Source organism: Pleurodeles waltl, chromosome 4_2 (genome assembly GCF_031143425.1).
Source record: "Pleurodeles waltl isolate 20211129_DDA chromosome 4_2, aPleWal1.hap1.20221129, whole genome shotgun sequence".
NCBI classification, from domain to species: domain Eukaryota; kingdom Metazoa; phylum Chordata; class Amphibia; order Caudata; family Salamandridae; genus Pleurodeles; species Pleurodeles waltl.
This window is the reverse complement of record NC_090443.1, coordinates 809810319-809826654: the sequence shown is the minus strand read 5'-3', so window position 1 is coordinate 809826654 and position 16336 is coordinate 809810319. Positions and strand designations below refer to the sequence as shown.

General features: G+C 43.0%; 1 protein-coding gene across 1 annotated transcript in view; it reads right to left on the bottom strand.

Annotated features, from left to right (window-relative positions):
• The window catches only part of DNAI4 (dynein axonemal intermediate chain 4), a 214517-nt gene that overhangs the window by 166444 nt on the left and 31737 nt on the right, over nt 1-16336 (bottom strand). The window contains exon 3 of the mRNA XM_069232482.1: nt 7812-7999. Coding sequence (XP_069088583.1) covers nt 7812-7999 — 188 coding nt within the window. The remainder of the gene's footprint in view (nt 1-7811; nt 8000-16336) is intronic.

Below are 16336 nucleotides of genomic sequence, written 5' to 3'. Positions count from 1 at the left end.
ACCAGGCCTCAAACGGTAACATTCTATTGTCTCATTGGCCTATGGACAAGGTGAAGTCAAAGATCTCTTCAATGTTTTCTTCTTTTTGTGGTGAGACTTATCCTAGTGACCCGAGGATGTCACGTGTGCCGAAGATCTCAGGCTCAGAGACCACTCCCGGGACCTTCCTGTTGACCAGGATCTGGATTGTTGTGGTGTCGCACGTCGAGCCGCCAGGAGCTTAAGGCATCGCTCCCTCAAGGCCTTCGAGTTCATGGCATGACAATTGGCGCAGGCCTTCAGCTCATGTTTGAGACACCAGAGGCACACAGGGTGTAGGTCCGTCACCAATCAATGACAAGCGCCACATGACTTGAAGCAGGCCTTATGCGATGACATCTCTGCCACACCAGGAGAAAAAAAACAACTCAAAAAGATGTCGGCAAAAGTTAACCAGCTGGTTCAATATCTGAATTAACACCATTTAGTTAAGCATGCTTTATAGGAAATGTTGTTAACAGAACATCTCCTGTTAAAGATCACCACGCCCATTTTGTCATCTAGCTGTTTATTAGAAATCTGTGGTGAAGCTACTGTAGACCACTGGGGAATCATGTGACAGACTGCTGCTTCTGTTGAAAGTACATGTTTCACTAAGCATGCCAGACTTGTTTCTGGCATGAGCGAGAAAGATATTTCAGAATTTAAAGAAAATATCTTATTTTAGAATTCAAGAATGATAACCATCATTTCTATGACAAAATGAAACCCATAATTTTGTTCATTTACTGCGGTCACCTCTATAGGAAAATATTTCAGTTTTACAACTCCGATTCCTGCAACATGTTGTTCATTTGTGCCACACTTTTGTGATGAACATAGAATCTTAGTGCTCCTGTTCTTCATGGAACTCCACGGAAAATCTGCTGTAGAACAATAAGACAGCCTGCTGAACCTGTGGGAAGTGTGGGTTTTACTTACCATGTCAAACATTTTCCTCTCATGGCTAGATATTTGTGAATTTATGGAAACTGTTTTGTCATTTTAGATTCTGGAGAGCAAATCATCGGTTTATCCACTCCATGCTACCCTTCCTCCAATAGACCTGACCATAGATAGCACCCCCCTTCCCTGGACTGCTTCTGGTACCCTATTTGGGCATCGGCCTATATCACTCCCCCACAAATTTAATACGAGGGAAACCTACAGCCAGTGCTAGCTTTGCTCTAATCCCAGGTCTCCTTCTAGATTAAACTGCCCCTGGCAACCACGGGTCACATTGCACTATCCAAAATGATAATGCTGCCTAGTCTCCTCTACATCTTCACTAACCTCCTGGTGACCCCTCCCAAGTCGTTCTTCAAGGAGCTAGATTTCTTAATCATTGAACTTATTTGGGGTAGAGGACAACAGAGGGTCACTCTGAAAAAGCTACAGCTACCAACCAGTAGGGTGGGTTGAGTGTACCCTATTTCAAAGTGCATTTTCTAGCTGCCCAACTCCAATGGGTGACTAGGTGGCTTGCCAGCAGCAACCTTGGAGAGACAGACCATCACTCCCCTCCCATGAAACCCACCTTCATCAGGCACCTCCTTCTTCCATGCACCCCTACAAGCCTGCCTTGCTCCCTGCAAGTAAATGTGACCCACAGATATATCCGTCGCCTCTCCTCCTTCATGAAACGCTTCCCCAATACACCACTAGGTTCCCCTGGTGGGCCTCCCAAGCTACTCAGGCACTTACACTAACATTGTCTTAGAGCACTGGCACAGTAGCTCGATCACTACAGTCAGGGACTTGTTTTCAGATGGCCATCTCCTCCCATTCACACAACTTCAGACCAATTATAACCTGCCTCTAGGCCAATTTCTCACTTGTCACCCTCTACACCACACTGCTTTTTGTCTATGGGGAACCAGAGATGAAAAGCCACCCACGCACGCATGCAGTACTGCACACTCTGCTAACCATGGGGAATAGACGCTGCCTCATTACGTGGCTCTACAAAGGCCTTTGGAGCCAAACTAATATATCACTCTCTCCTTTCCGTGCTTTTGTGGGAAGACGAAGTGGGATGGATTTTTCACAACAAGGAATGAACCAGGCTGCTGGAATTTCCACATACCGTTTCTAGGAACACCTGCTTTAAAAATGTACAGTTCCATAAACCCCATAGAGCATATCCCACTCCTTCACGACTCAACAAACCTGGCCTGTCCCTACTGTCGCTGTAGATGCCGACCTTCGCCACATGCTGTGGGCATGCCCAGCATTATCAGCCTTCTGGCGCGCAGTCCATGACACCCTATGCGAGATCACAGAACTCACTAACCTCAACGCATGCTAACACTACACTGGAGGGCGGACTCGGGGCAATGTGAAAGTGGGGGCGGCAGAAGGCGCTGCACTCCGCCAGGAAGAGGCCTGGCGGATTGGCTGATGACCAATATCCCCAGCATGGGACACTATGGTTGCAGAAATTAACCACCTTACACCCCCGACGGCACACAACATGCCCCTGTGACCTCCTTCCCAACATTAATCCATTGGCTTTCCAGCCTCTCTGTTGGCTAACCTTACCCCAACACAACGTCCCCCTTGCCATATACCATCTAGTCCATGCGGGAGGTCCTGCACCTCACTACTCCATAACACTACCTGCCATTGCTGTGGTATCCTTCTCCCCCTATTGTTACCTGGGCGCGGTTACTGTTTGTATCTATATGTAATTATTTTCTTTTTCCCACCCTTACTGTAACAAATTCAGTGTCTCAGATCTCTCACGCAAAACTGTATACTCCAAGACCTACTATCAAGGATATTAATTTAGGTGATGCTTGCATGTAATCCTTTCCTTTTCCCACCTCCCCCCCCCCATTTCTTCATAAAATCCATAAAGAGAATGTTAAAAAAAAAAATCGATTCTAGAGCACTTACCATATTTCCATAAGTAAATCAAGTAAGAACCCAATTTCCTCTCACACGCGATTCAGCAATCTCAAAAGAGGGTCACCATTTTTCGGCCGCTAAAATCATCTGAGCACTAACAGCAGTTCTTAAAACATAAACATAACCACCTAAGTGATTTGCATTGTGACTAAACTTTCCTTTCTCTCTTTCTATGTGCACTTTTTTGTAAACCTCAAAACCAGGCTTTCATTAAAATGCATTTCGATGATACAAAAAAGTTGGAGCCTTATCACCAAAAACAATCAAGCTAAACAGTCCCATTACACCACTCCATCTAACAAACAATTTTGTGAATTTCACACCAAATTTTAAAGGTCCGATTTACAATAACAATATTATCCATAGGGGAGGGAACTACCAAGTAGGCATTGACCAATGTGGAGTAGGGCCCTCCGATTCGCCTCAGGATCCTTCGACTCCACCGCCATCAATGCTTCCTTGGAAGTGCCCTCCCTCTTGGATAATATTACTTAAACAACTACTTTTATCACTGGACGCATATCAAAATCTATTCATGTTGTTTCAGGCTCCTCCACAACCTGTATGCGTGTGATACTGTACACACATTAACACATATACCTCCCTGAACGTGCCCTTTTCTTTGGCCTCTTGGATAATAATGATTAAATTACTTTATTATTGTGCTTATGTCAAAATATGCTAACGCCGTTTCAGGCACCTCTAAAAAATGTTTGCATATGATATTATACACATGCACGTGTGTGTGTATGTACATACATATGCTTATGGTAATGAAGTGGTGTAAATATAGAATACAAAAGTAAGGATAAATACTTGAAATGAAAAAAAGAAAAGAAAAAGAAGCAAGCTTTTGAGGGTTTCCTACTATAAATAATGTATATAAAAAAAACATACAGAAATGAATTACGTATAAATGGATTTATGCCACACCAGTAAAATAGAGGTGGCCCAATAACATCTTGACTTAGAGCTTAATTAAATGCTCATTCATAGAGTTTTTACTGTAGTATAAAGATCAACTTCCAAGTTATTGCCACAGTAAATGTAAAGGACTCAAAAAAAATAAAATAACACTCCATAATGCTGCACTGATTGCTTTCTAGAACCATTTTAAGTAGAAAATAACTGGGGCCTTATTCACAAAGCTAGTTATTGTGGCGACTACATTTTCCATGCTTGTTCAGAGTATGGCCAAAATCTTACATCCAGCCTTGTGAACTGCTCTCCAGTTACAGCTTCCAGCCTTGCCCTGTTGAAACATTTTTAAGTGTGCCGTTAAACCTTTTGATAAGGGCAAATTACCAGCCCTTGCCAAATCTTGCTGTTTCACTAGTTGGCTACAAAAGAGGCCTACATTTCAGACCTCCATAACATTTGACTATGTTAAACGACCAACCTGTTTCTGCCCTCAATCCATCAACAGTTAGTGTGAGAAGGGGAACAACAGTGTCCCTTTGACTTAGATTATTTTTTACTTCCCTTTGGATCATACAATACATTTTTTTAATTACTCCTGATCTCTACATCCTATGTTCTTCACTAAGCCCCATCCTAATTGTTACACCTGTCAGCTCTTGACGTAGTTTTCCCTTTCTTTTTGCTTCTCACCTCCTGTTTTTGCTCCTGTGCTGAATCTCGTTTTTGCTGGGTTTAGGACTCTGGGCACTTTACCACTGCTGACCAGTGCTAAAGTGCAAGCGCTCCACATGTAAATAGTATTGGTGATTGGTTTCTGTCTGATTGGCATATTTGATTTACTAGTACATTCCTAGTAAAGTGCACTATGTGTGCCCATTGCCTGTAAATCAAATGCTACTAGTGGGCCTGCAGCACTGCTTGTGCCATCCCCAGGAGCAGCTCTGTGAACATGTTTCAGACCTGCCACTGCAGTGTCTGTGTGTGCAGTCTTAAGCTGCCATTTTGAACTTGCAAGTGCACCCACTAGCCAGGCCCAAACCTTCCATTTTACTACATGTAAGTCACCCTTAAAGTAGGCCCAAGGCAGCCCTATGTGCAGGGTGCAATGTACTTAAAGGGTAGGGAAAGTGCTAGTGTGTTTTACATGTCCCGATAGTGAAATACTGCTAAATTCATTTTTCACTATTGCAAGGCTTATCTCTGTAGGTTCACATTGGAATTGCCTTGAAATGTCTTTTTAAATGTAATTTCCCATTGGGAGCAGATAGAGATATGGAGTCTGGGTTCTCTGAACTCACAATTAAAAATACATATTTTGGTAAAGTTGTTTTTTGAATTGTAAGTTAGAAAATGCCACTTTTAGAAAGTGGGCATTTTCTTGTTTAACCATTATGTGCCTCTGCCTGTCTGTTAAATACATGTCTGGGTGAGGATGACAGTTGGTCTGTTTGCGCATTCACTCTAGACAGTCACACAAAGGGATCTGAGGTGTGCCCCAATCCTAATGGCCCATCACCAGGCTGATTGGTCTTCCTGCGCTAAAGTGGTAGGAGGAGCTGACACTTGCACCCTAATAGGGCTGTGCCTGTCCTCACACAAAGCAGTCTCCAACCCCCTGGAGTGTGTCTGGGGCCAGAGCAAGGAAAGGCAGGGTTGTGTGCACTACAAGGACATCTCTTTGAAGTTTGCCTACTTCAGAGACAGAAATTGGTATAAGTACTGGACCTCCAACACCACATAGTTAGAATCCTTCTGGACTGAGGACATTCTGCCAGGATGAATAGCTGGATGATGAAGGAGGGACTGCCACTCTGCTTGTTGCATTGCTGTGCTGGCCTCTTGCTTGCTGCTTCTGTCCTGGGAGTGAAAGGACTGGACTTTGCTTTCTATATCCTGCTTGCAAAGGTTCTCCAAGGGCTTGGACTGAGCTTGCCTCCTGTTAAGAAGTCTTGGGGGACATCAAAGACTTCACCTACCAGCACCTGGGGTAGCTTCCTGAGAGTCCCGACTTGCCAAGTAGTGCTAAATACAGTTCCTTGGCCCTTGGGAGTGAATTCTGGTGTAACAAGAAAGAAACAAGTCCATCAACCTCCAAAACGACTTTGGATCCGGTGCCACTCTCTGACTCTGTTCCGCCGCCTGCACCGGAGCTGTGGTCCCCACTGAGGGTAACAACTGCGACCAATGCTGCAGGCTCACCACAGCACCTCTGAAGTGTGTTAGTCCAGAGCGCCATGTCATAGACGTCCGTAGCTCCCGACTCTGCTGCAGCACTGGTGGCCCTGTTAACTGATCGCAACACCATGAAGTCAACACCTCACATCTTGACCTGCTGGATTAATTGACCTCGCCTTGTTGTAAGAAACAAAAGTCTCCCTGCCAATGCTGCATCCCCTCCCCTGCAACCGTAAGGAACCGATGCCTCACCCCCCCCTCCTGCCAAGCCATAGGAAACAGATGCCTCACCTCCACAGTGGAAGTGAGGAACCAACACTGCACCGGCTCCAGCAACACCTCACTTCTCCGACTCCATGCAGCATCTGTTTCCTCATCATTTTCCAAGGTACTGCACTCTGGGTCTGTGCGACTCCCTGACCGCCCGCACTTCCTCTTGGGTGGGGTTGGACTGTTGGAGACTACTCCATAGAAGTCATTGTGATAGCCCCAGTTGGTGCTATTGCATTTCTAAGTGCTATTCTAAGATACAATCTTTAAAAAATTGTATCTTGCTTGTGTATGTTGGATTTTTGTCATTGTAGTATTGTTTTAATTGGCTATTTGATTAAATTGGTGTGGAGTACTTTTGTGGTGTTTGACTGTGTGTGTGTGTGCAAATACTTTACACATTGCCTCCAAGATAAGCCTGACTGCTTGAGCCAAACTACCAAAGGGGTGATCAGGGGCTATCTTAGTTGTGTGACTTCCTTACTCTGGCTAGAGTGAGGGCCCCCTACTTGGACACGGTGCAAGCCAGTGCTAGCCCTAATCAATATATTTTGTCTTTTAAACAAATTGGTTTGGGGTTTGTGACATATTTCTTACCTGTAATGTTGGTGTTGTTGTACATATACTACGTGCAATCGTCTCAAAGGCATGGCAGCTTATGAAAAACCACAAATGGTAAGATGCCCATTCCTCACAAAAACAGGTTTACCTCATTGGAACTGAACTAATGTGACTTTGTTGGAAGCCACAACTTACGTCTAAACTGTTATTATGCAATATTCCTAAGCAAAACATTCTATGCATGTTTTTTGCATTCGTCCTATAAAAATCACTCCTCCTTGCTCATGCCCCCCCATCCCACTACCTGTTCGAGTTTGTTACCAATCATACTAATAAACACAGAGCTACTCTATCGGTGCACATTTCGAATATGGACTTTATATGTTTTATTCCAAGCCAGCTTGTTTGAATGAAGAATTGATTTCCTTACAGTTTTTTTCCTCTTAAATATAATTGCTTTCCAGTGTCCCGAATACTGGCTATTGATAATGGCGCCAAGCACTGTGTTGTGGGCCACAATCCTGGGCAGATGTTCTCTTCTACTTCATTTGCAATACACAGTGACCATACCATTACATTTCTTTTTACGGAATTTAATAAAGACCAACTCGAAAAAATAATAATTTCCCCTGCAGCTAATATATTTTTGGATAATACAACCTACGTCTAGTACAGGTCTTTAGCGTAAAAATATTTTTGTGGTGACTCATAGAAGCTACTGGCTCTGGAATGGATTGGGCTAATGTCCCATCTACTACTGTTGGCAGTTTGATGCTCAATATGTGATGTTACTATATATACACAAGTATTACGCTCATGGAGACAACTCGGTCAAGACATCGTGATAGCCCCAGGGTTTTTATGTTAAAAATGTCAATACTCATACACAAATGGAACTTGGATTTGACATGTTTGAAAAGAACCAGATTACACTTTGTACATAATCCCAAACATACCTGGTAAATGGCCCCATAAAACTAGCAGTGATGCCTGTCTGAAGAGAGATTGTGGATAGGATATCAGATGATGCTACTCCAGAAGTATCCGTTGAGGCAAATATTTTACTTTGTTTAGTTTGAGAAAATCCTGGTTCCGGCAGAAAAAGTGGACGTGGCGTAACATCGAACCCTTGGTCATCAAAAACCTGTAAAACAGACAAGACATTTTTATTTCATATAAAAAGGGAAACTGATTTTTTTTATTACAAAATGTGAATAAAAACTAGTTATTTGGTGCACAGATAAAAGAGTGTATTTGGAGATACTTACATACTGTTTAGCATTAACTTTTTCTCCACAATTATGAATAATTACATTAAAGAGGATCTCTGTCAAACAAGGTAAGTGCCCTGCTTTATGTTTCTCTAACATACACAATCATACTTCAGCATCCTGCAATAAAATCTTAACAATTCTTTACTCAGTAAACTCCTAAATTCACACATGAGTTTTTATGTGGGAAAGAATGGTGTTGAACAAGTCCAGTATTACAACATACTCATGTTTGGGAACTGGCACTTATCTTTTTTCTCAACAGTCTTTGACCCACATCAAGCTAGAGAAAAACACAAAAAAGAGGGAAAAAGAAAGAAGCAAAATCCCAAAAAAACTGTGCCAAACGGAGAACGCAGAGATGAAAGAGAACCTGCAAAAGTAAAATAAAGGAACAGGTGTGTCTGGTAGTAGATACAAAGAGGATGAGGTGTAATAAAAACTATACATCATTGGCATCGCACACCCTGATCTTTCCGGATCACCGAATACTGGCTTCTGAGAAAACGTTTATCACCGGCACCTATTTTTTCACAAATTAAGCACTGGAGAAAAGGCTGTCAGTAGATGGAAGTCACTGCTGAAAAGGGTCTACTACATATGGGGGATCAGCACTTTAGAGTTAGTGAGAAAATATCTTAATAGGTGTCGTTGATTGGCATATTTGGAAGTGAATGGATCCATGTTTTTGTTCTACAGTTTGCCATACATGAAGAAGAGAGGAGGGGAAAATATTTTTTAATCCACCTCCTCCACCAGCGGAAAAAAATAAATGAAATATCTTGGCTGATAGAACTTAGCAGTAATCAATCCTTTTCAGATATAAGGGATCTCCTTAGTTATGCGTTTTAAATTCTCAACAACAAGGGGACACACACAAGAACCTGGCTCATGAGAATGTACTCTATAAAAAAAAATGAAAATTCTTCCAAGGCAATTACTCCTCTTTGAAAATGATTCGGCCTATAATTATTCTCAATGGATTTTTCTTCATGGGATAATGCTTTGTTATATTATCCAGATGGACAACAAACTGCACACTGCCATGGAGATTTCAAAGAAGTTACTAAAGATTATTAGAAGATAGGCCACCAATGCGTTGCTCAAAGTATCCCAAAACAGAAGATGCTTTGGTCCTGCCCAGAACAGACAATGGCCCAGAACAAAATTGATTTTGGTAAGTAGTAAATTCCAGGCCCCTAAGTAGCAGGTAATGAATGACGATAGTTGACAACATTTTGTGATCTTTAGATGATGGTTACATGCCAAGCAAAGCACATTTGAAGCCTAAAATTAGTAAACACACATAGGTTCTCTCCCAGTTTGCCTTTTTTAGGGCAAGGGTGTTTAAGTTCTGGTCATATCTTGATGTGACCCCTCTTAATGTGTAATTGGTTTGTTTGACAACACCCATAAGATCATAACATGAAGAACTTCCAAATACCCATTTCAATCAAATCCAAGTTCAATGTCGTACGATGAAGCACGTGCTAAATTAACAATGCTTCACTTTGTTTAGTCGCCCTCATCCAGATTAGTTGCTTGCCCTTTCCATTTCTCTCTGTAGTCTCAGTCAAGTTCGATAGCTGGGACGATCAAGAGACAGCAAGGGAAAGACAAGAATTCCATTTCTGTGTATACTATAAATTGAAACAAAACTTCTTAATAGGTTTAAAAAATGTAGGACTACATCCTAACATCAGGAGAGCATTTCTAGATTCTATGCCACCCAATGAAAATTTTACACCATTCGCCCATTACTTGTGTGCATTTTCCCAGACATCATCCTATCAACCATGTCCACCGATAGTTGTTAGAAACGCTAACACATGCTGCCTCCATGAGACCTTCTCCCACCTCTCTCTGGCAGACCTCTGTCCTAATGGGTGACAGCATACAATAAATCAAAACACAATCTTGCATGTATTTCATTAAAGAACAAATCTTAAAAACGAGGCGTACACTAATTTTAAGCTTAGAATAACTCCATTAATTTATTATGAGTGATTTAGGGGAACAAATCATGAAATTCCACAACAACATTAATATTGTAAAGCAAATCAATCTAATGAAGTCAGAGATTAAGGTCTGTAAAGTCCACTCTGATTAATATCAATGTTCCACAAAGATTAAACAATTCAGTGGTGAAGGTCCAGTAGTTACATTTGGAAGGAGCTGGACTTGGCGTTGATGTTTCGGTCTCTTTTGTACATAGTCAGTGAGACCATTCTCAGGAGAACCAGATTATATTGGAAATGCAACGATTACCACACATAAATTGCTAAGGACAAATCAAGATAACGTTGACAATGAAATAGAGGGACTTGGAATATCTATAAACTACATACATCATTGGTAAAAAAAACTGGATAAATCATCAAAAATGAGAGGGCAATTTGTGAAGCTCTACTGAATATATCAGCTTGTGCAGCGTCTTGCGCATGTGGATTGAATCAAACATGATTCAATCCACACTTGTGAGCCACCACATGAGCTGATTTATTTCAAGTGTAACTATTGGACCTTCACCACTGAATTGGTTCATCTTTTGTGGAACGGTGATATTAATCAAGGTGGAATTTACAGATATCAATTTCTGTTTTCACCAGTTTGATTTGCTTTGCAAGATTAATGTTGTGGAATTTCATGATTTGTACCGCTATATCATTCATATCAAATACAATTGAGTAATTCTAAGTTTAAAATTAGCGTGCACCCCTTGCTTAAGGTTTGTTCTTTTATGGAATATATGCAAGATAGGGTTTTGATTTATTCTATGCTGTCACCCATGGGGACAGATAATTGTAGTAAAGGATTGAAAAATATTCCCTCTTTACAATTGATTCCCTTGTTAGCCGTTTACTTCTCAATATAGTGTATGCCCAACCTTGCAAGGGATTATTATCGGGTCACCCTTTTCTCTTCACATTTCGTTATGTCTAGCATATTTTAGTCAGTTCCTATGAGAGGTCCTTGGTTCTGTAAAGATAAGTTCACAAAGTTTTACCCCCACCCACCTCCTCTGAGTAGAGAGCAGCCACATCACCATACTCAGACATGGTGAAGCATCCCGAGTTTTACTTCTTATCCCTAGTTGTTGTAAAGCACAGGTCTTCAACCTTTTTGTGCGATAATAGTTACTTAGGCTAAGTGAAATCATCCTAAACTACTAATATTATTAGTGAAGTAACACTGACCACATCAGACAAGATTACATTGGTGGCTACCAAATGCAACATTACCAGCAGTGATCACCTTAGTTTATTGGGTGCCATTGCCAGACATAATTTAAAAAAGGTTTTGTCAATGCGAAATGCCTCTAAACAGTTATATGTGCAACGTCCCTGGCAGTAATAAGTTAGTTATTAGTGATATGTTTCCCCAACACAGCATGATTTAAAACTGAAATATTAGCTTTATATATATTTGGGAAAGTCTACCATTTTCATCCAAACATCAACTTATAAGTTCTGAAAATGCACAATTTTTTTGTCTCAAATACACACTTTCAAATGTTGATTAACATATATTAATACAACAAAGCAAAAGCTTCTGATCTAATAGGGTGGACTGCTCACATGAGAGCTACTTGTAGGTAGCCGGAGAGCTGTCAGTAGCTCGCGGGCTACTTATTAGAGATACCCGTTATAAACTTGGTGCATAGCTGAGCACTTGGCTTCATAGACAGCACATGGATGCCTTGCTACTATGAAATGCTTTCTAAAGCATGGGAGCATCCCATCATACTGCCTGCTCCTTCACAAATGAACAAGCTTTGGCAAAGCCAATAGGTATGGCTTAATGTGCCAACTCATGCAAACACAAATATGCATACATGTTTGTGTTAGCACAATAAAGCCAGAGCCCCTGGCTTTGACAATATTTGCACTGGAGATGCTTACAAGAAGTGCAGGGGGGGGGGGAAGAGGGAGAATGTGAATTGATATTCAAAAGATGAAGGGAAATCATTAAGGTGTTCATGGACACAGGAAACACAGAAGCAGAGATCCACATTTCAGGAGGCCAACACAAAACTCAGTCAGATGGGTCTAAAATATGGCATGGTGTTCCCAGCCTGGCTTCGAGTGACGACGGTGGAAGGGGCTCAATTCTTCCAAACTCCTAAGGAGGTCTAGAACTGGATTGACCTGAATGCATCGAATAGATCAAGTCAAAGCTCCCATAGAAGCTCCCTGCACTGTCCAAAGCGGTGGCACAGACCCCCCGCCAACAGGCTCGTGGCCCCTTCCAGGGAGGAGGCCCAACAAGAACGTGAGAAGGTGATGAGTGCTGTGGCATCCCTGGGCAGTGGTAAGCAAAGTCCCTCCCGGCTGTTGGATGATGAGAAAGTGGGGGCACTCCGAATCAGACCGAGACTCAGGTGCTTTATAGGACTCCGAAACTGCAGTGCTGGTGGTGACACTGGGGATGTCTGGTAACATTATGTGATGGAGACAGCTTGCCAATATGGACCAAAGTCAAAGTAACACCATTTAAGGGGTGGTCCCTTGTGACTAGATAAGCACAGAGGAGTTAAACCTGGGAGCAAAGAACCATGCAGGGGCACCAAAAATGTTGTTCCCTCATTAGATGGTTGCACGCAGAAACTTCTGCGAGAATAGTTCTAAAGATGACTGTTTGGATGGGGGTTTTTAGCCTGCTTGTCTTGGGGAGCGAGAGTTTGACAGTTAGTTGTTGGGTATTTAGTAATGTAGAACTTGAGTTTTTCACCATTTGGGAGGTAAACATTCATACAGGATGGGTCAATATACTTGAGATGGAAATTGCAATGAAGGAGGGAGGCGTTGTGGGAGGTGTGGGAGAAACAGACACCAATGAGATGACTGCCCTGGAGACCTATAAGTTCCTCTCTTAGAACGTAAGAGAAATGAATACAAAGACAAAACGATATAAGGTCTTTTCACACTTAATCAGAAGAGGCATTCAAGTAGCTATGCAGGCATATTAGACCATCTTCTCTGCCCATGCAAGAGGAACCCTAACATGGATCAGGGCTGGGGTCCCCTTCCAGCACATGCGATATGTCAATGACCCTGAGGGTAGATATGTTGTAGTGACAGGCAGATTGGAAGGGCGTGACATAACCCTGCTTAGCATTTATGCACCTAACATAGAACAGAACAGGGTTCATTCCTGACGATCCTGTTGGGGTGAGATATTAATTGTGTACTGGACCCTCAAACCACTCGCATCCACCATTCTGTGAATCGCCAATAACATGGGTAGCCCGGCAGTTTAAAGTCTGGCAAACTCAATGGGGGCTTATCAACACGTGCAGTCAACTAGATCCTACGACGCAAGACTATTCCTATTTTCTGAGTCTCCATGGCTTACATCTGCACCTTGATACATTCCTAGCACTCCTGACATACACAGCTTGGTATATGATGTAAAATATCAAGCTTGCATGGTTTCAGATCACAACCCTATATGACTCCACTTGAAATGGGGGTGCGTTAAAGCGTGTATTCCCACTTGGAAACTGAAACTGAAACCTGAATCCCTGGAGGACCCACAATATCTAGAAGCGGTGATAACACATATAGGACATTATTTCTCAGAGAACAATGGCATGGCTGGTAACCCTTTCGTGGAATGGGACGCCTTTAAAGCATTGATTAGTGGGAGATGTCTCGCAGAATCAGTGGGGGTGAGACGTACACTGCTTAGGGAGTTCTCAGCAGCTCAGGACACACCGAGGACAGAAGAAAAATGGAGACCGGGGCATCCAGACTTACAAAATAAATTACTGGAGGCCAAGAAGGCTCTCGCCGGACAGCTTGAAAAGCTCCACTGTTTTGATTATAAAAGGTACATGCCTCGGACCCATGCAGAACCAGACAAGACTGGATCCTTATTAGCCTGGTTGGCAGACCAACCAAAGACTCTAAAGGATGAAATAAGCAAGCATTTTATGAGTTACTAAGCCTGACCTTATGAGAGCACTATCCACTATGATGTAGAAGCAGTTAGGACATTGTTGGCCCCACTGCCCCTTCCCACTCATACACCAGAAGAAGCAGAGGCCTTGGGCAGGGGAGGGGTGATTAAGGGATTGGCACGTGGTAAGGCACTTGGGACAGACGGGTTCCCAGTCTAGTTTTATGCTGGGTATGTAGATGCACTGGCCCCTAAGCTTGTGGATCCATACAAGGCTGCCAAAGAAGAAGGAATACTACCAATTACCACCAGGGAAGCAATAGTGGTGCTGATGTTAAAACCTGGGAAACGGGCAACTGACTGTGGTGCTTGTTGACCCCTGTTAATGTTTAACTTACACTGTAAGATCTTGGCCACACGGCTCCTCCCACATATGCCTCACCTAGTCCACTCTGATCAAGCCAGGTTTATACAAGGTCGCAATACTGCAATAACCATATGCCGATTGCTAGCAATACTAGATGACGCCTCTTATGACAAAACTGGAGCAGCTATTTTAGCGGTGGATACAGAAAAGGCGTTCGATAGTCTTGAATGGGAGTTCCTCTAATCCGTTATGACCAGAATGGGAATAGGGGAAGACCAGACCAGACAATATCAGGAAGTTACACAGTAGAGAGAAGGACTAGGGAGGGCTGTCTTTTGTCACCTTTAGTGATTACACTGGCCATGGAACCCCTGGCAAGCTTGGCTAGAGAAGAGCGCAGATACCAGGGAATATGAATAGGTGACCTGTATTAACATATCGCCTTATATGCGGATGATATGTTTAAGCAACGTGCAGCAGGACCTGGAGGGAGCCAGAACCATGTTGGCAGACTTCGGCACCCTATTGGGCCTGCAGCTCAACTGGCAGAACACTCACCTTTTCCCTTTGAAGGCTCGCGAGAACCCACCGGAAGACTTCGGGGCTCTGATATGGGAACAGAATTGCTTATAATGCTTAGGAACTCAAATCTATCATGATAAGCAGGACGTACTAGCCGATAATATTGAACGGACAATCCGAACCACATGATCTGCCATGACCTTTTGTCGAACGCTCCCTTTGTTGGCAGGGAGGGTCACCAGCCTAAAAAAATTATAGTACTGCCATGCCTACTATATTCTTTCATGGTGCACCCCATATGGCTGCCCGTTCAATCTTCAGAGAATTGGATACCCTAATACTAACATTACTCTGGGGATCGGGCCTGAGACTGGTAGCTCTGACTAAACTGCAGCGGCAGACGGTGGGCTTGAGGTGCCAGAGTTTGAATCTTATTATTTAGTTGCACAACTCCATTGGTATGCCCTGTGGCTAGCGAGTAGGCAAGCCCAGAATAGGACAATACGCACCTTCACCCACTCATTGACGAGATTACTGGAAGTGATGCTGAGACTAGGTAGGACATGGGAGAGTGGCAAAACAGCAGAATTCGGAGTTCTCCATAACTGCTGGAAGAGATGCCTGCAGAAAATTAAGACTTGCACCCCGTACTCTCAAGAGATCCCTCTGACATTCTTACAGGCGTTATCTCATGGGGGCCACTGGGAGGGTGGAGAAGACTGGCCCAGTGTGTGGTGGACACCTATGGTGTTATATCTTATACTGGGTCTAGGCAATCCTTGTTAGATAGTGTTAGTGTCTAGGTAGCCAGGGTTCTTTAATGGTATCTGTGGTGAGCAGCCAAGACTTATCTAGGAGAAGCGTGAAGCACTTGCAATGCCACAGTAGTCACACAGTAACTTATTACACCTGAAAAGGAACCACACAGTGTTGCAAAAATAAAAGGTACTTTATTACAGGAACACCAAACTAGATTACTACAGGCAAACACCCTTCTGGAGGTAACTACACACAAAATATACACAGGTCATTAGGAAATAGCACAAAATAGCATGGGCCCTATGGGGGGGGGGGCAAACCATATGCTAAAAGAGTGGAATACGAGAATGGGTCCCCCACCAGAGGATATGGAGTATTTAGCCAGTGACCAGGAGTGCAGCGGTAAGTCAGCTGGTCACCCCGGCTAACATGAGGACTCGTAAATGCAGGCCTCGAAAAATCCCACTCAACCACTCGCCATGGTGAGTTATAATTTATCAGGTCGAGCTAGTTTTGGACCTACCGCCCCTTCTGGCAGGTTGACAAAGAACAGGTGTTCCGTTCAGTCAAATTATCAGAAATTGGAGGAGCAATAAAGAAGCCTTTAAATCTTCCTCTTTTAGCTCTATGTTCAGTGACAGAGGTCAAAAGTCAGTTTGTC